Source organism: Salmo trutta, chromosome 39 (assembly GCF_901001165.1).
Source record: "Salmo trutta chromosome 39, fSalTru1.1, whole genome shotgun sequence".
Classification (NCBI taxonomy): Eukaryota; Metazoa; Chordata; class Actinopteri; order Salmoniformes; family Salmonidae; genus Salmo; species Salmo trutta.
Genome location: NC_042995.1, coordinates 7,032,338 through 7,051,370, shown reverse-complemented (window position 1 = coordinate 7,051,370; position 19,033 = coordinate 7,032,338). Strand labels below are relative to the sequence as shown.

At 43.8% G+C, this 19,033-nt stretch overlaps 2 protein-coding genes across 5 annotated transcripts; one reads left to right on the top strand and one right to left on the bottom strand.

Moving 5' to 3' along the window:
• Nucleotides 1-748: 748 nt before the first annotated feature.
• Nucleotides 749-13,086, bottom strand: LOC115179833 (RCC1 and BTB domain-containing protein 1). Of its 4 annotated transcripts, none has more exons than XM_029741655.1 (12): nt 12,289-13,086; nt 11,289-11,523; nt 10,955-11,105; nt 10,641-10,807; nt 9,750-9,908; nt 9,501-9,608; nt 9,202-9,344; nt 7,363-7,556; nt 7,009-7,135; nt 2,901-3,052; nt 2,639-2,769; nt 749-2,133 (listed from the first exon to the last, which is right to left on the bottom strand). In XM_029741655.1, the coding sequence occupies exons 1-12, from the start codon at nt 12,462-12,464 to the stop codon at nt 1,993-1,995; spliced, it is 1,884 nt and encodes a 627-aa protein (XP_029597515.1). In that variant the 5' UTR covers nt 12,465-13,086; the 3' UTR covers nt 749-1,992. The 4 variants fall into 4 exon arrangements, with proteins under 4 accessions (XP_029597515.1, XP_029597516.1, XP_029597517.1 ...); XM_029741656.1 differs by having other exon boundaries at nt 7,363-7,553; nt 12,289-12,595; XM_029741657.1 differs by having other exon boundaries at nt 12,204-12,409.
• LOC115179834 (ADP-ribosylation factor-like protein 11) lies at nt 12,828-15,077 on the top strand. Its single transcript, XM_029741660.1, has 2 exons — nt 12,828-13,379; nt 14,350-15,077. The coding sequence occupies exons 1-2, from the start codon at nt 13,153-13,155 to the stop codon at nt 14,654-14,656; spliced, it is 534 nt and encodes a 177-aa protein (XP_029597520.1). The 5' UTR covers nt 12,828-13,152; the 3' UTR covers nt 14,657-15,077.
• Nucleotides 15,078-19,033: the final 3,956 nt, after the last annotated feature.

Sequence of the window (19,033 nt, the reverse complement as noted above, 5' to 3'; positions counted from 1 at the left end):
GCAGGCATATTTCACTGGTCATCCCCAAAGCCAACACCCCCTTTGGCCGCCTTTCCTTCCAGTTCTCTGCTGCCAATGACAGGAACGAATTGCAAACATCGCTAAAGTTGGAGACTTATCTCCTTCACTAACTTTAAACATCAGCTATCTGAGCAGCTAACAGATTGCTGCAGCTGTACACAGCCCATCTGTAAATAGCCCATCCAATCTACCTACCTCATCCCCATATTGTTCTTATTTACTTTTTTTTGTTGCTCTTTTGCACACCAGTATTTCTACTTGCACATTATATCACTCGTGTTAATTTGCTAAATTGTAATTACTTCGCTTCTATGGCCTATTTATTGCATTACCTCCTTACTCCATTTGCACACACTGCATCTAGATTTTTGTATTGTGTTATTGACTGTACTTTTGTTTATTCCATGTGTAACTGTTGTTTATTGACGCACTGCTTTGCTTTATCTTGGCCAGGTCGCAGTTGTAAATGAGAACTTGTTCTCAACTGGCTTACCTGGTTAAATAAAGGTGAAATATATATATATTTTATAATAAAAATCAGCATTCAGGGCTCGACCCACCCAGTTTATAATAATGGTATTCATTAGGCTAGTGTCTCTAGGATTAGAGAATATATGTGATGGCCTCTAGATGGCAGTATAAGGACATGTTTATAACTGTCATTGCTCATATGAATTTATGTTCAAAACAAAGACATATAAAGTCATTTCTAATGCATCATCCAGCATTGTGTACAAGAATGTAGTTGTTTATTTCAAAGTGGTTGCTTCTCATGACTTGCAAGTCAATAAACATGTTGAGAATTGTGGCACCAATAGTAACTGTGTACATCCTAAATAATTGTAAATATTTCAAAATAAATGTAATTGCAAAAATAAACATGAGCAACAAATTATTTCTGAAAAAATAATCTAAGAATACAATGCGTTGAATTTAAATTTCAGTACAAACACTCGCTTCAAAGTAAATTAGAATGTAGTAATGAACATTAAACCATTAAAACAATATTCAAAGCAGCAGAATGATTGGAAATGCTTGGGTGGGGGGGGGGGGGGAAATCTCAACCAAAGGAATGCAATAAGTAATAGTAAAAAATGTAGATATCTATTTTTGTAAGAATAAAAAAGTTCACACAGAGTAACAAGTTGTGTATGGTCCAAATGTTTTGTTTTCTGTCTGGTAAAAGAACTGAAGAGTTGAAAACCAACTTCCTGCTCATTGTTGCATTGCATCACCATGTTCATCTCAAGTCTTGAGAAATAACGTGCCTGAATAAATGACAATCTCCGCTCTACTTTGTCAGTACACAGCATATTAACAATTCATATTGAAACTGTCATTTCCTCAAAACATCCACAGGCTCTGAATCATAAACCCTGTAAAATATATTTCTGACCAGCTACATCCAACACTTCAACAGTAGAGCAAAGTACACAACGTTGATGCAACAAAAAAAAGTCTGCAAATCGGGGGGGGGGGGTTTGACTGCCATCGCCTGCCTCAGCCGTCACCAGACATTGTCTGGCATGTAACAGTGTCCCCATCTTAAGCTAGATCTATTGTCCTCCAATTAAACTGACGCTAACTGAGCAGTGTGATGCCATTTAGCAGGTTTGTAAACATGCAGTGACAGACAATGAACTCTGATGTCACTGTTTTGACTGGTAAAGGAACTTCCTCCCCACAGTGCCACCTGTCCGTGTGGAATATTAGGTGCATAGGCAGGGATTGGATTTGGCTTCTTTGGCTGTGTAACTGGAGGTGAGCCATAGTCACCAGATGACCTCACCAGATATTGTCTCAATGGATTAATAATATGGCAATTTAGAGATCCGGTTCAAGCTAGCCATTTCCATGTTCATACCATTTCTTTCTTTGTCCTTTCTACCATGGCCAAGTAGTGTCAAGCCAAACCAGTTCATGCTAGCCCTTTCCTCGTCCTTCCTTCCTTCGGGGCTGGTTAGTGGTCAGTCAGTTTTTGAAGGCCCCACAGCGGCTGGCTCTGCAGATGAACTCTTTGAGCATGTTGCCATCGATCTGCCAGAAGGCTGCAGTCTGGGTCACCTCTGTCAGGTGGTTCACACAGAACTTGAAGCAGAACTCCTCCAGGTCCTACAGGGGAGCGATCACATCCAGTCACAGTATGAACACGGGTACAGTATACAGCAGGTCAGCAACAAGCGGCCCAAAACCGGCCACCGAGTGATTTTTTTGGGGCCCCCTTAGTTTTGGGTCAGAAAAGACTGTAAAGTCACCAGGAATTCAGAAAAAAAACTGTTTAACGTAAGGTAATCAAGGTATCTTTGTTATTTTCAAATAAAATCTATTTTGGGGCTTAGTTGTATGCAATTTGTAGAGTACAACTTATTATTATTATGTTCCAGCACCCCGACCATCTGCTACGCATCAAAAATCAGCCCGCGGCTGAATCTCGTTGCCTACCCCTGGTATACAGTACCTAAATAGGTATAAGATGGTATACGAGGTCATCTGACTAATATGTCCATAATGACACGGCTAACGTCTCTCGTATAAGGCAGCCTCAAGAAGCTTGTGGTAACCAGTAAGCATCTGAGTGGTTAACCCTTAGTAGTGGCACTGTCACAGTGTGTCTCACCTCAGCGTCGTATCGCACGGCGGCAGAGAGCAGAGAGAAGGCGTTCTCCACGGTGATGCCTCTCTTGATGATGTGTTGACACAGACGTTTCAGACGGTTCTCACAGTAGGATGTGGCCAGGTCCAACAGGCCTGAAACAGAGACACAGTTCGTACACACAGCGGCTTTCCTATGGATGGACTTTAACTCAATAAAGTCATTTGTTTTGAGTCTGGGGCCCCGTATGGATCCTAAACAGGATTCCTGGTTCAGTCCAACTCACCGATGGCGTCCTCTGGGGGCAGGTCTACGTTGTCAGTGTAGAGGAACTCCAAGAAGGAGCGGTAGACGGGATAGGAGAACTGGTCGATCTCAATCACCTCCTTCATGTCCTCTGTCCAGTGGGACTGGAACATGGAGCGGAAGTGTTCACACCTGACAGAAACAATGATGGACACTTATGTTGTCGTGTTATGTCTATAGACAGGTTTTATTGTACCTGCTTGGTCCTATTGGAAAGGCTAAAACTAGAAAAGCTACATTTCTTAAAGAAAATGTGTGCTTGCTTTAGCAGTTTACAAAATTGAGAAAGGCACTCGCACATCTGAGCAATCTTGTTGCAGGTGCATGGCAACAGTTGAAACAGGATGAAGGAAAAAAGGAAACCGCACACTGTTCTTGATAGTATCACTGATATTTAATAAGCTTACGTATCGGCCTCACGGCCTTCGTCAGAGCTTTTGTGAATTTTCTAAGACAGCACCTCTATGTAGACCTAGCCCCACCCACATCCGTTCCACGTATGGAAAGGAGTTGGAGGCAAAGGAAAAATAAATAAGTGCTACCAAACATAATATGTATTTCACAAATATAACAAAAGTGTATAGACAAGACGCACCGAACACGTCCATAAAATCACAACAAGGACATAGCAAGTTTTCATTAATTATTGGGTACATCATGCGAAAAAACAAAGTAATCTTAAATAGGAACATATTTTAAATTCACAACATAACAAACATAGGCATTTCATCATTAAGTCCTTTAGGAAATAATGTCTGGAGGGTGAAAATCCAAAAACATTCTCTTTTGCTGAGAGTATTATTAATATCACCTCCCCTGTCTGATATCTTGACTTTCTCTATACCACAAAATCTAAAGGTAGAAATGTCATGCTTTAGGTCATTAAAGTGTACTGCGACTGGATAATCCCTGTCGTTTCTCCTGATTGAACTTTTGTGTTCACTAATTCTCTGTTTGAGAGAGCGGGAGGTTTTACCGACATAGCAGAGCCCACATGGACATTTAATAATGTAAATAACATGGGTGGTGGTACACGTGATGATATCGTTAATTTGAAACCGTTTCCTGTATGTGGGTGGCAGAAATATTCACACTTAATCATATTGTTGCACTGTGCGCATCCTCTGCATTTATAGCTACCATTTGGTAGAGGGCGTAAAAGAGCCTGGCTGATTTTCTTTCGTGGCTGGCAGTTGGCATGAACCAATTTATCCCGTAAATTGCGACCTCTCCTAAACACAATGAGTGGTGGATTTTTAAATTCAGCCGGCAAAGCTGGATCCGATGATAGAATATGCCAGTGTTTCTTAACCACACCTCCCACTTTACGCAAATTCAAAGTATATGTGGTTGTGAACATAACGGAGTGTTATTTTGCTTTAGCAGGTCTTTTTTGTAACAATTCATCTCATGTTTTTCCCAATGCCAAATGAAGAGCTTCATCCACACATTGTGGCGAATAGCCTCTTCTTAGAAACCTAATGCGCATCTCCGCTGCTTTTTCTAGATAATCATCATTGGAGTAGCATATACGGCGCAGTCTGAAAAACTGGCTTCTTGGAAGTCCTCTTTTTAATGGCTCAGGATGGAAGCTGTCCCCCTGTAATAGAGTATTTCTGTCTGTTTCTTTTCGATACAGAGTTGTAAACAGGGTTCCATTTGATTTCTCAATCCACATATCGAGGTAATGAACGCGTTGAGTGTCACTTTCAATAGTGAATTTGAGATTGGGGTCAATGTCATTGAGTAGTGACATAAAACCTGACAGCTCTTGTTCAGTTCCTTCCCATATGCAAAAAATGTCGTCAATATATCGATACCACTTCAGGATTTTATTCAAAAATGGATTTTCGTTTTTGTTATTGACAAAACGTTCTTCAAATAGACCCACATAAAGGTTAGCATAGCTCAGAGCGAATGTGGAACCCATCGCCGTTCCATTCGTTTGGAGGTAGTATTCATCATCAAACCTAAAATAGTTATACTTCAAAACATATTCTGCCAGCTCTAAAATGAAGTTTGTTGGTGGATATTCATTAGTATCTCTGTCTCCCAAATAGTGAGCTAGTGCTGCCAGCCCCCCCGCATGGGGAATGCTGGTATATAGACTCTCCACATCTAATGTGACCAGAATACAGTCTTCTGTTAAACCTGTTATTGGTGAGATCTTGTTTATGAAGTCTATAGAGTCTTTTACATAAGATGGCAATGTTTGCACATGAGTTTTAATAAAAGCGTCTATAAAGTTCGACAATGGCTCTAGCATTGAGCCTATTCCTGCAACCACTGGTCTGCCTGGATAATTGCCTTGTTGTGTTTTAGGTTGGTGTAATTTCGGTAAAATGTAAAGGCATGGACGTATAGCACATTTACAGCAAAGATATTCATATTCAGGTTTTGAGATAAGGTGGTTTAATAGGGCTCCAGATTAGAGCATATAACCCTTAGGAACACCTGTGTGGGATCAACACTTAGTTTTCTATAGAAACGTTCATTACTGAGTTCTCTGAATTTCTTCTTTATATTTTTCATAGTCTAAAACAACCACAGCACCCCCCTTATCTGCAGGTTTAATAACCAACGAAGAATCTTTCATTAATTCATTCAGTGCCTGTTCTTCTGTTCTAGTGAGATTTTTCTGAATGTGGTTTGTTTGTCTCGTATATACTGACATGGCTTCTTGTTCGACTAACCTACAATAGGTATTAATCGAAGAGTTGTTGACTATGGGACAGAATTTGCTTTTGGGCTTGAAATGTGTGCCAGTTCGTTGATGTGTTTCTTGGCCCGAAGCAGTGTTTTGTGAAAACACATGCTTAAGTTTAATCTTACGGAAGAATTTGAACAGATCTACTTTCGTATCGAATGGTTTATCTGTACATGTAGGTACAAAAGAGAGACCCCTAGATAAGACTGAGACTTGAGCGTCAGTAAGGTCTTTGTTGGAGAGGTTCATTACCGCGTCCTGCTGTAGCTCCGTGTCCACGGCCTGTGATCCTGGTCTCCTCTTCGACCGCTTGCCTCTCCTACGTCGTTTCTTTTCTTTCCTAGAGCCTTGTGTTGCTTCCGGGCTAGAAAAACCGGCTGTGTGCCATGGTAGCTGGAGTCACTGTCTGTAGGGAATTCGCTCTCGGTGGATGCCTCTGTGTCCCCATTTCCATGTCTTCCTGCTGCTGCGTATCTGCGTCCCTCAATCTGTGGTGCGTCCCTACGTCGGCCTCTCCGTGCTCCTGTCCTTGGGCCTTCCCATGCATACACCTGGTTAAGCTGGTAATCCTCTGTGTCACGCTGATATTTCTTGATCTTTGTTGCTCGTAGGGAGTCTCTGTATTTCCCAATGGTCTGGTTGATCGCGTCGTCTATGGCTGTAAAATTAAGGCCTAGAATCTCCTTCATAACAATCTCATGTTCGCTAATCTTAACTTCAACTTCTTTTGCTTCCTTCGACACATGCTCAACGATTAATAACATTAAATCTAGTGAACATTTATTGAGTATCTCACCCCATTGATGAACGAAAGTTAAGTCGTTTTTCCCTATTGTAGGCTCCTTCTGTATTCTCAGTCCTCTTGGAATGCGCTTGTTGCGCCAATACTCGCTAAGAGTGGTGCCATGTAGGAACAAACGAGTTTCTTTCTCTCGAAGTCTCTGGAGTTGGATTTTGAGTTCGACAGTCGAGTGCTGAACTGGGTTGTCCATGTTGGAGGTAGGAAAAAGAATCCTATCGGCGTCTTCTTGTGTGAATGAAAGGGTATTCGCACAATGCTCAGTAAGTAAGTTGATCTCTCGTAGTGAATCCATTGTATATTTGGTACGTCTTTTTCTTTTTGTGTATACTACAAGTTTTCAGAGTGCAGAGTGAAAAACAGTATTACAAAATTGAGAAAGGCACTCGCACATCTGAGCAATCTTGTTGCAGGTGCATGGCAACAGTTGAAACAGGATGAAGGAAAAAAGGAAACCGCACACTGTTCTTGATAGTATCACTGATATTTAATAAGCTTACGTATCGGCCTCACGGCCTTCGTCAGAGCTTTTGTGAATTTAGCAGTTTAAAAATATATTTTTTTTAATTAAAATTCACATACCGGATTTTGAGCACGGCCTTATGTACGTGGATGTATTTCCCGTCCACGCTGAACTTGAGGTCGGCCGTCTCAGGGCTGTCGAACTCTTTCCTCAGAGACTGGGCCACAGTCAGGAAGTCATCATACTCTACGACAGAACACAACGCCTTAGCTGGGAATCATGGTGTGTGTGTGTGTGTGTGTGTGTGTGTGTGTGTGTGTGTGTGTGCGTGCGTGCGTGAGAGAGAGGGTTATCCTAGACCATTGGTTAGGGGAACCTTCTACTTAGAGGTCAGAAAAAGAAGGAAAAAAAACATAACCAAGTTACATACTGTACCTTTAAATACCATTTAATAAATGATCACATTAACTCACCCATGGAGAGTAGCCTCCACATGACAGACGGCGTAGCGAAGCAGGCGAAGACGTCGTCAGTGCAGGAGAAGTGTGTGAGGTGTGGCAGCACGATGGACTGACCCCTACACTGGCCCCACATGTACACCTGGCCGCTCTGGGTCTTACAGGCAGACGTGTGTGTGGAGTGGCACGCCGCGATCTCCACTATCCTGCTGGGGGAAGGGGAGGAGTGTGTTACACACACACACACTACCAAGTAACAGTACTCTCCTGTGACTTTTGACCGCTATAGGAAATTCTGTGATTCTCGAGTGCATTGTTTCTTTACACGTCTCCCTACTCTGTCTCTCTGTGCCACGCCTCTTCAGTGTATTCCCTTGTTCTTTTGCTGCCTACGGCGGGCCACTCTCCCTCTCCCCTTTAAGACGAAGACAGGAAACACAAAAAGAGAAGGAAGAATGACAGGACACTGCTGAAGTCGCTGGTGTTCCATGAATTTAACTAGATAGGATATACACTACATGTACTAAAGTATGTGGACACCCCTTCGAATTAGTGGATTTGGCCATTTCAGCCACACCTGTTGCTGACAGGTGTATAAAATCGAGCACACAGCCACGCAAACTCCATAGACAAACATTGGCAGTAGAATGGCCTTACTGAAGAGCTCCATGACTTTCAACCTTGGCACTGTCATAGGACGCCACCTTTCCAAGTCAATTCGTCAAATTTCTGCACTGCTAGAGCTGCCCAAGTCAACTGTAAGTGCTGTTATTATTGTGAAGTGGAAACGTCTAGGAGCAACAACGGCTCAGCTGCAAAGTGGTAGGCCACACAAGCTCACAGAATGGGACTGCCGAGTGCTGAAGCGTGTAGTGCGTAAAAATCATCTGTCCTCGGTTGCAACACTCACTACCGAGTTCCAAACTGCCCCTGGACGCAACATCAGCACAATAACGGTTCATCAGGAGCTTCATGAAATGGGTTTCCATGGCCGAACAGCCACACACAAGCCTAAGATCACCATGCGCAATGCCAAGCGTCAGCTGGAGCGTCATTAGACTCTGGAGCAGTGGAAACGCATTCTCTATAGTGATGAATCACGCTTCACCATCTGGCAGTCAGGTGGACGGATCTGGGTTTGGCGGATGCCAGGAGAAAGCTACCTTACCCAATGGATAGTGCCAACTGTGAAGTTTATGCCAGAATTTATTTTTCGTAGCAGGTTAGGAGAATTAACGTAGCAGGTTAGGAGTATTAGGTTAGGATTAGCTAAAATGCAAAAATATTATACTTTTGATGTCAATTTAACAAACTGTATCCCGTCTAGCCATGACCGTATTCCATTGACACAGAAGGTTGCTGATTTTATTGTGGCCTCTGTCTTGTAGCTTGATCTCAAGGCCAACCTGAGGTTCATTCAAGAGTGTTATGACATGTTACACAATGTTCATAGATAGAAATGAACATGACAAATGTCCACGATCTATTCCGAATTAAATCCCAATAACTGGTTTGCATCTTTTCAGTGAAAAGTTCATGCTTGTCAAGTGTCAAAACCATTTGTACCCCAGCCCACAACATAATGGCCCCCTCTCTCCAGTTTTGCTTCATTGTGACAGGGACAATGTAAACTCAGAGAGACCGATTATTCCAGATCTGGTGTGTGAGCCAATGTTTGGACTATGCAGTGTCACCGTATGGACCCACACTGGATGGAATACAACAGAGAAGACGAAGAGAAAAGAGAACTAACCGTGGGTCTCTGAAAGATGACAGTATCAACTGGGGCTTTTAGTGGGCGGTAGCAGCCACCAGAGCTACATCTCAATCCTGTGAGTGTGTTCTCTCCCTTACCTCTCCTTCTCAGCCATGATGTGTACAGGACTGAGCTGGTTGCTCTTGTTGCCAGTACCCAGCTGTCCGTAGGTGTTAGCCCCCCAGGCATACAGCAGACCCTCGTCTGTTAGAGCCAGGGAGTGGGCGTAGCCTGACGTGATCTGGAAGACAAGTCCTTAAGGGTTTTACACAGTGGGAGTGGACAGCAACAAGGCTCTGGGCTCAATTCTGTTTCGTATTAGTTGAAGTAGACATGAGTAGACGATTCAGACAGAGACATACAGGTGGTAGTAGTGTACACTAGTGTCCAGTCTTACCTGTAGTACACAGAGACCCTGGAGGGCTGCCAGGCGACAGGGGGTCAGCTGGTTACCGTTGTTGCCCACTCCCAGCTGGCCATTCCCGTTGTAGCCCCAGCCAAACACCTGCAACACACACAGGCCACGGTAGTCAGCAATATCTTCCTTTATGTATATGGTGCTATACAACATTTTGCTTTGACTTTCACTGGACCGGAGGGAACTATCCAATATAAACCCATCCTTCCCATGGGCTTGGTCTCTCACCTCCCCGTTGTCGAGCACGGCCATAGAGGAGGTCTGTCCACAGGCGATGCCCATCACCACTTTACCCTGCAGGCAGTTGGTCACCCTGCGGGGGGTTGGCTGGTTGGCTGTGGCACCTGAACCCACCTGGCCACAGTTGTTGTAACCCCATGCAAACACCTAGCAGATACAATCATATACACACCGACTGTCAACCCTGTACACACAATCACACCTCGTGACCAGTGATCCTAGGTAACCGTGATATTAGGTCATGTTGTAAGTATCCCTTTACAGTGCTGAGTAACATATATTTCAACACATCCAAGACAGATATTTAGGGCTACTTTTGGAAATCATTAGTCATTTCTACATCAACTCTTCAATCATGTGTGAGACCAGGCCAGTGTTCCTGGGTTAGATGCAGCCCTCCTGGACACAGTGAACAGATTGTGTGTGAGACCAGGCCAGTGGGCCTGGGTTAGATGCAGCCCTCCTGGACACAGTGAACAGATCGTGTGTGAGACCATGCCAGTGGGCCTGGGTTAGATGCAGCCCGCCTGGACACAGTGAACTGAGATAATACCTTCCTAACCTGCTGCTGGGACAAACATAAACCACTTAAAGAGACAGACAGCCAAGACAAGTGACTACTGATCAGCCCTGGTTAGAAAACTTGAACCTGACAGGGTTCCATAGTCCACTCCACACACTGACAGGCTACACACGACCTCCACCAATACTCCACTCATGTTCACCAACAGTGTTTTTATTCTCTTGAACATTATGTACCTAGCAGTAGCACTGTAGCAGTAGCATTAAGATGCTAACATCTTGAAACGGGCTTATTTCAGGGTTACAAGTGCATGTAAAAGGACTTAAACAAGCATTTCCCCCCTTCTATCCCCTCACCTCTCCATCGTGTGTCAGGGCCAGAGAGTGATGGGACCCACAGGCCACTTGTGTTATTTTCTTGTTCTGCAGGTTGGTTGAAACCAGGATGGGTGACACCCCCTGATTGGTGGTCCCGTTGCCCAGCTGGCTGTATCCATTGTGCCCCCAGGCAAACAACTCTCCCCCTGAGAGACAAACACACCAAAGTAACACAGACCTATTTAAGTAAGCTGCACTATGACAATTATACTGGCTTTTGGTAAAGTTCTAGTAACGTGTCAACGTAGCCATTTGGTGGTGGTAAAAACAGGTAAGGCAAGTGGGCAGCATACCTTCTGTGGCCAGTAAGACGTGTGGTCCACTGCCATAGCTGAGACTGACCACCTTCTTGCCTCGGAGGAAGTCTAGTTTCTTAGGGACCATGGTGCTCTGACTGTCTCCTGTCCCCAGACAGTTACTGCAGTTCAGCCCAAACACAAACACCTACAGGGAGATCAGCGACAAAGATGAAGAGGAGAAGGCAGGGAGAGGATGCCATTACATGTGATTATATTTATTTAACCAAGAAACTCCACTCCGTAACCATTTCCACTGCTTTCCAGAGACTTCTGCACTACATAAAAACTATAAAGTTATTCTATACAATCGAGACACCCCCAGTCTCACCTCGTCGTCCTGGGTGATGTAGATGGCTTCGTTGGCTGAGGTTCCGAAGACACAGGCCTGCCTGATGCGGGAGACCTCCTGAGCCCCCAGCAGGGTGAAGAGGGGCCACTTCCCCACGTCCACCATGGCTGGGTACCTCACTCTGGCTCTCCGCGGTGGGGGGGTCGGGGTGAGGACGGGGGGCACAGGGGAGGGAGAAGCAGGGGCTGTGAGGCCACCACTGTCCCCGCTAACACTGTTACAAGACAACCATCAAAGACAGACACGTACAAAACACTGTGTCTTAGTCTAAACCTCAGTGGTGAGGCACCCTGGTTTCAATGACGGTATTCATAAATATGTTAATAATTGCTCAAAGTCTTGTGCAGTAAGTTAGACATGACTTCAGGACTTTATAATGCCATCTCTGGATGCTCACGATGATACCGACATGGGTTTAAATAGTATTGGGCCATTCAGACAACATGCAGATGGAGATGGAATGGCTTCTTTATTTGGCAAAACGTTCCCATCCAGATCTTTTAACTGTCCCATACAGTTGGTTCAATAATTGGATGACTAGCTAGGTAACGTTAGCTAACTACGTAAGTACTGCAGAGCCAACGCATCTCTGGCCAGGCACTCTGTTGACCATTGGGATTACAATCGTGAATCTCAGCAACAACAGATGCGGCATCCATTAGCCTCCTAGCTGGCTAACAGTAGTTAGCTTACCTTCTGCCAGGTAGCAGAACTAGCTTGCGACATGGTAACGTTCACCTAACAGTGACTGGCCAAGCTAGGGATGCACTACGTTGAAAGCTGCCCCCATGGCTGTTTACCGTTCGCTGGCTGTCTACAAAGCAAGCTAGCCCAGCACCTAGCTGGATAGATTCAGCGCTGACTAATAGCTAGCAAGCTGTAACGTTACTGTACCTAAAGCATCGCTCCATATCATCAAGAAAACTGAGGAGAGAAACAAGAAAGACACATTTAACCGCTCGACTATTAATAAACCTACCTCAAGTAAATATGTTTTGAAAGCACGATTACCAGAATAAAGCTGTCACTTCGTTGTTGTTGTCGTCGCTGATGTAAGGATGCCAAATGTACCAGGCAGCAGCTTTGAGTTAAGCGATAGGTTTGCGCTCGAGCCCCAGTCCAGATCGTTGGTCCAGATGGACACGCTGACGTCATGGGCTAAGAGAGGTGCGCTTGGTTTAGGTCATCGGCGGACACGGTGGACAGAGTCCACGGTTCAGAAGATTTTAGGACACATGCGCCTAGCCTGGGTGCCAGTCTATTGTTCTCTTGCCAACTCCTAACGCAAGAAATGGGAATTAAGAATACGTTTTCAGCTCTCTGGTGTTTAATTATTATTCTTTTTTAAACATGGGCCCAATTAAAATAATAAAAACATACTTTCCTCCCTTGCGGTAATAATCACCCCACTGCTTTCACCAATCAAACCCTAGATCTGCGCAATGAGGGAGGATGCATTTACAGTATAGAGAAACTGAGAAAGCCTGTTGGTACAGCCTTTAAAAGAAGAATGTGAAAAGACTGGTTCTCATGTGACCGCCATGGTTCTATTCTGAAACTCAAACTCAGTTTTATTCACGTTGAGTGAGTCACCGGTGGGCAGCAGCAAGTGAGCACACCTGACGCTTTCACGCCTACTCCCAGACAAAAAATACAAAAACTATTTCAATCGAGAAGAGCCACTGGTTGCACATATCACCGAATCTCCTTTTGTTGATGCAAATCAGAGACTACCGAGGAAGACCCAACAAACTAACATTGTTCAGAAGCAGAGGTGGGACTGCCGTACTTCCTCGTTACCTTCTACCTCAGACCCTGCTTTGCCTAGCCAAGTGTGGCTGTCATGGGGCTGCTTCTATCCAAGAGGTACATCAAGAGGACTCCCACGGTTATTCTGATGGGCCTGGGCTCATCTGGGAAGTCCACCCTGCTCTTCAGGCTCAAGACAGGGTTGGTGATGGATACTTCCCCCACCGTGGGCTTCAACGTGGTGACCCTGGATCTGAACAAGAAAACGGCCTTGACCGTGTGGGATGTGGGCGGACAGGGGGAGATGAGGGCCAACTGGAGGTGAGTTGTTGGTTCTGTGCTATTCTATTTCTGTTTTAGCCCAGTACTAAGAACACATCTCATTCCACTAATCATAATGCCTGCTATTAGACTGAACAAAAAATATAAACAACAATTAACAATTTTACTGAGTCACAGTAAATCAGTCAATTTAATTAAATAGGCCCTAATCTATGCATTTCACATGACTAGGCAGTGGTGTGGGCCTGCGAGGGCATAGGCCCATCCACTGTGGAGCCAGGCCCAGCCAATCAGAATAATGTTTTTCCCTGCACAAAAGGGCTTTATTACAGACAGTTTCATCTACTGTATGGGTGGCTGGTCTCAGACGATCCCGTAGGTGAAGCCGGATGTGGAGGTCCTGGGCTGGCGGGGTTATATGTGGTCTGCGGTTGTGAGGCCAGTTGGACGTAATTTCTCTAAAATGACGTTGGAGGCAGCTTATGGTAGAGAAATGAACATTCAATACTCTGTCAACAGCTCTGGTGGACATTTATGCAGTTAGCATGCCAATTTCATGCTCCCTCAACTTGACATCTGTGGAATTTTGTGACAACTGCACATTTTAGTGGCCTTATTGTCCCCAGCACAAGGTGCACCTGTGTAATGATCATGCTGTTTAATCAGCTTCTTGATATTCCACACCTGTCAGCTGGATGGATTATCTTGGCAAAGAAGAAATGCTCACTAACAGATCAGGCTTTTTGTGCATATGGAAAATGTATGGGATCTTATATTTCAGCTCATGAAACATGGGACCAAGACTACATGTTAATTTTATATTTTTGTTCAGTGTAGTTTAATCAGGTGTGACAGTTCAAGTCTAGAACAAATAAATGCACATTCTGTCTCCGGTCCCATGATCAGGTTGGTAGAGTACTGGAATAGAATAACCTTTTATCCTCAACTAATGACTTGCTAAAATTGCAATATCATTAGCTAGACACTACCCTAGTTCTATAATTGGCAGGTACTACCTGGAGGGCTGTAAGGCTATGGTGTTCGTGGTGGACAGTAGTGACCGGGCCAGTATAGGGGACGCTCAGAAGGCTCTGAAGAATGTCCTGTCCGACGACAACATGAAGGGAATACCTCTGATGGTGCTGGCTAACAAGAAGGACCTCCCCAACACCATGAACATCAGAGAGGTGTCCAACCAGCTGGAGCTGCCCAGCTACAAAGACCGAGCCTGGCAGATCCAGGCATGCAGCGGCCTGAAGGGAATGGGGCTCCAGCAAGCCTTCCTCTCTGTGGCCAAACTCATCAAGAAGAGCTGAGAGGAGACACGTCAGTAGAGATATCACTGTGTGAGAGACACTTGACAAGTCGGAGATACTGACTATATAGTGCACTACCTTAAACCAGAACAATATGAAAGTACCTCAAAAGTAGTGCACTATGAAGGGAATAGGGTGCCATTTGAAATGCAGATTATAACGGAACAATGATTGTGGAAGAGCCAGGATTCTCAATCCAATGATGAACTAAGCGCAGGATACATATTTGGGTATTTTCATATCAACATGGTTTAGATTTAACACTTATCACAGCAGTTAAATGTGCCTGCTAAGGGAGAATGGAGAGTATTGTTACACTGTGGAGATGTGGGGAAAGCTAGCTAGGGAAAATAATATTTTGTTTGCAGATACATAACTTTATTTATATTAATGATAAACTAATAAAACATGCTAAACCTAATGTAAATGGCATTATTATTTGTGTGTAGCCAGGCTTTTCTGTGTAGTGGGCATGCTAATGCCTATTATGTACATACAAAATAATGTCTATTTCTGCTTCTTCGGGGCTTGGTAGAAGGGGTGAAGTCATTTGAGTGACAGCCATGATTGCCACAGCAGCAGTCTAGGCACCACCACCCACACCCCACTGAAGAAGACCAGGTAGATCCATAAGTAGAGCCAGTGGTCTGTTGAGGTTGGGGCTGCCTGCCAGCCAGTCTGGGCAGAAGATCATCCAGCCTCCGTACAACTCACACACACACACACAACGTGATCTAGACAAAGTGCCTGAAAACAAACATGGAGAACTATTCACCCGGGGGGCCAGACTGTGCAACAACAAGACAAGCTAAAAACACAGGTTGACCGTTGATTCAAAACAAACAATGACAAGTTTACTTAGGCTGATAACCAACTTGCGCCCAGGCTATATTTTCCATGTACAGTGCATTAGGAAAGTATTCAGACGCTTGGCATTCAGGCAAAAGAGTTCAATCTTGATTTCATCAGACCAGAGAATCTTCTTTCTCATGGTCTGATCGTCTTTAGGTGCCTTTTGGCATACTCCAAGCGGGCTGCCATTTACTGAGGAGTGGCTTCTGTCTGGCCAATCTACCATAAAAGCCTGATTGGAGGAGTGCTGCAGAGATGGTTGTCCTTCTGGAAGGTTCTCCCATCTCCACAGAGGAACTCTGGAGCTCTGTCAGAGTGACCATCGGGTTCTTGGTCACCTCCACGGCCAAGGCCATTCTCCCTGATTGCTCAGTTTGGACGGGCGGGCCAGCTCTAGGAAGAGTCTTGGTGGTTCCAAACTTCTTCCATTTAAGAATGATGGAGGCCACTGTGTTCTTGGCAACCTTAAACACTGCAGAAAATGTTTGGTACCCTTCCCCAGATCTGTCCCTTGACACAATCCTGTCTCGGAGCTCTTTGGACAATTCCTTCGACCTCATGGCTTGGTTTTTGCTCTGACATGCACTGCCAGCTGTGGGACATAGACAGGTGTGTGCCTTTCCAAATCATGTCCAATCTATTGAATTTACCACAAGTGGACTCCAATCAAGTTCTAGAAACATCAAGGATGATCAATGGAAGCAGGATGCCCCCGGAGCTCAATTTCGAGTCTCATAGCAAAAAATCCATACGCAAGTAAGGTATCTTTTAATATTTATTAAATGTTTAAAAAATGTTTGTCCTGTTTTCGCTTTGTCATTATGGGTATTGTTTGTAGATTGAGGGGGAAACCGTATTTAATCCATTTTAGAATAAGGCTGTAACAAAAGGGGTCTGAATACTTTCCAAATGAACATTACACCTATGTATATGGTAATAGGTCATTCAGCACATCACATGCTGAAGACAGACACTATAAAAATGTAAATTGTGACTTGCTAAGGGAATGTAAGCACTTGTTTGTGTAATGGGACAATTCTGAATGTGTTCTCTATAAAGAAATATTGTACCAATACAGAAATGAATGGCATAAAGCATGAGAAAAGCTTGACAATGAAGCATATTTAGTACCAGTGTTCCTACCTGAGTGTTTGTCCTTGACGATGGCATAGACCAGCACCAGGATGCCGTCCAGGACCACCGTCAGCAGCTCCAGGGAGACGATGGTGGGGTCAGAGTGGAGCCAGCACTCATCTGCCTTTCCATACTCCTTCCCTACATGGACAGGATATCTGTTAGAGCAGTATCTCAATAGATTCCTGGGAGACCCCAGGGCCAGAGGGTGGGCGTTTTTGTTCTACTCCAGCACTAACAGTGATTGATATTCCATTCCTGTATATTATTCAGTTTAATGTGAGCATTTTAATACTATGTCCACTGGATGTCTCCCCACAACCAGGCTCCAAAGCACATCTCAAACACAGGCACCATTGTTAATTTAATTTATATTTTGAATTAAAAAAAGTTCAATACAGTACTATAAATTATTTTGTTTAATACATTTTTTTTTATTTTTACGTTGCACAGGTTAAAGTTCAAAAACATTGTCTGAAGTTGCCAAGGTTCCAACAAGTGACATGTAAACAAAGGGTCCTTCCTGTATGAACAAACAGTAGAAAGAGTCAAATAAGAGCTGCAAATTAACTTCCTATATTGACAACGCCTTCTCACTCACATCACACACTCACCAAGGTAATGTGAACAATTGCGTCGTAGAAAAGCCAGACGAGCACCCATCTACCAGTTCCAGAGCATTTTCTTCCCCAGATCTGCGCAAGGAGGTATCCCACTACCGGCGAATTGAGCGGCGCAGGCCAGCAGAGAATGAAACGTCACGGGAGTAAAGAGGGATTGGGCTTGTTTAAACGCCGCCTATACTATTTTCACAGAAAACTCGACTCAAACCATGCAAATTACTCTTTGAATTTGCAACTATTGTCTCGCCCATAAAGCTAGATAGGACTCATTTTTGTATCTGTGCCATTATAGCGTCTGCCTGCCCTGCCGATGCTGTCAATCTCAATTTTGAAGTAGTACATTTTCTTCATGATTGGCTGATCCGTCCTGATGATCCGGTTGGGCATGAGGCTAACAGAGTCATCAGGCGGGATCATTCAATTAAGTTGGAAGTCCCACCCAGTTGACTTCATTTCAATGGTGGAAGCCCTCAATGGCATATATATTTTGGGCCACTTAGAGGCCTCTATCATTGTCTTTGGTCTTCCCAATGCCCCACAGTGAGAAGTACATGATTGGCTGTCGGATAATTCTCTACACTTGTGGGCCCTCCTAAGAGAAAACGGGGGAGCAGAAGTTGGTGAACCAGAGGCGAAGCGAGTTTCGACTGCGCCCAAAATATGTACGTGAAAATAAGCGTTAAAGCAGACAAAGTGAGGAGTTTTGTATGGGGGGAAGCAATGAGCGTAGAATCTAGTGAAGATACAAGTGAATTGCTATTTTGATAGGTGAGGCTTATTTGATCAAATATACGTTTCATAATACTTAAGTTATTAAGAGTGTACTGATGTGTCCTGCACGTGACATTGCGACGATTATTTATTTTTATCGGTTGTGCCAGTTCACACGGGTCTCTGCACTGTCATTGGCTAGAATGTTCCCACCTGATCTCGATTGTTAGAGTGGTCAGTCGACCATTTTGCCACGCCAATTGTAGATTAAGCCAGGAGAGGGTCAGGAATCAGGACCTCGGACAGCGATTGACAATTGCTTTATTTATACTTAGTATATTTGACTAGTCAAACTTTATGTTGTTTGTATATCGTATTTTACAGTGGTGTAAAGTACTTAAGTAGTTTTGGGTATCTGTACTTCACTATTCATATTGACTACTTTTACTTCACTGCACTCCTAAAGAAAATGTACTTTTTACTCCATACATTTATCCTGACACCCAAAAGTACCCGTTACATTTTGAATGCTTAGCAGGACAGAATTGTCATTTTTCCACACTTAGAGAACAACTCTAGTCTCCCCTAATGCCTATGATCTGACCGACTTACTAAACAAATGCTTCATTTCTAAATTGTCTGAGTATTGGAGTGTGCCCCTGGCTATCTGTAATTATTTTTATTTTTTTTAAACAAAATGGTGCTGTCTGGTTTGCTTAATAAGGAATTTGAAATGATTTATACTTAAGTACATTTAAAACCCATACTTTTAGACTTTTACTCAAGTATTATTTTACTAGGTGACCTTCACTTGAGTCATTTTCTATTAAGGTATCTTTACTTTTACTAAAGTATGACAATTGGGTACTTCTTCCACCACTGGTATTTTACATTTGTGCGACTGTCCTTGTCTATCAGTTCTGTCGACCCCAGAAAGAGTAGCTGCTGCTTCTGCAAAAACGAAATGGGGATCCAAATAAACTGTGTGCATTTGCCATGGTTCTCAGTTTACCTAGTGAAATAAACATAAGTTACCAAAAATTAAAAAACAAAAGGC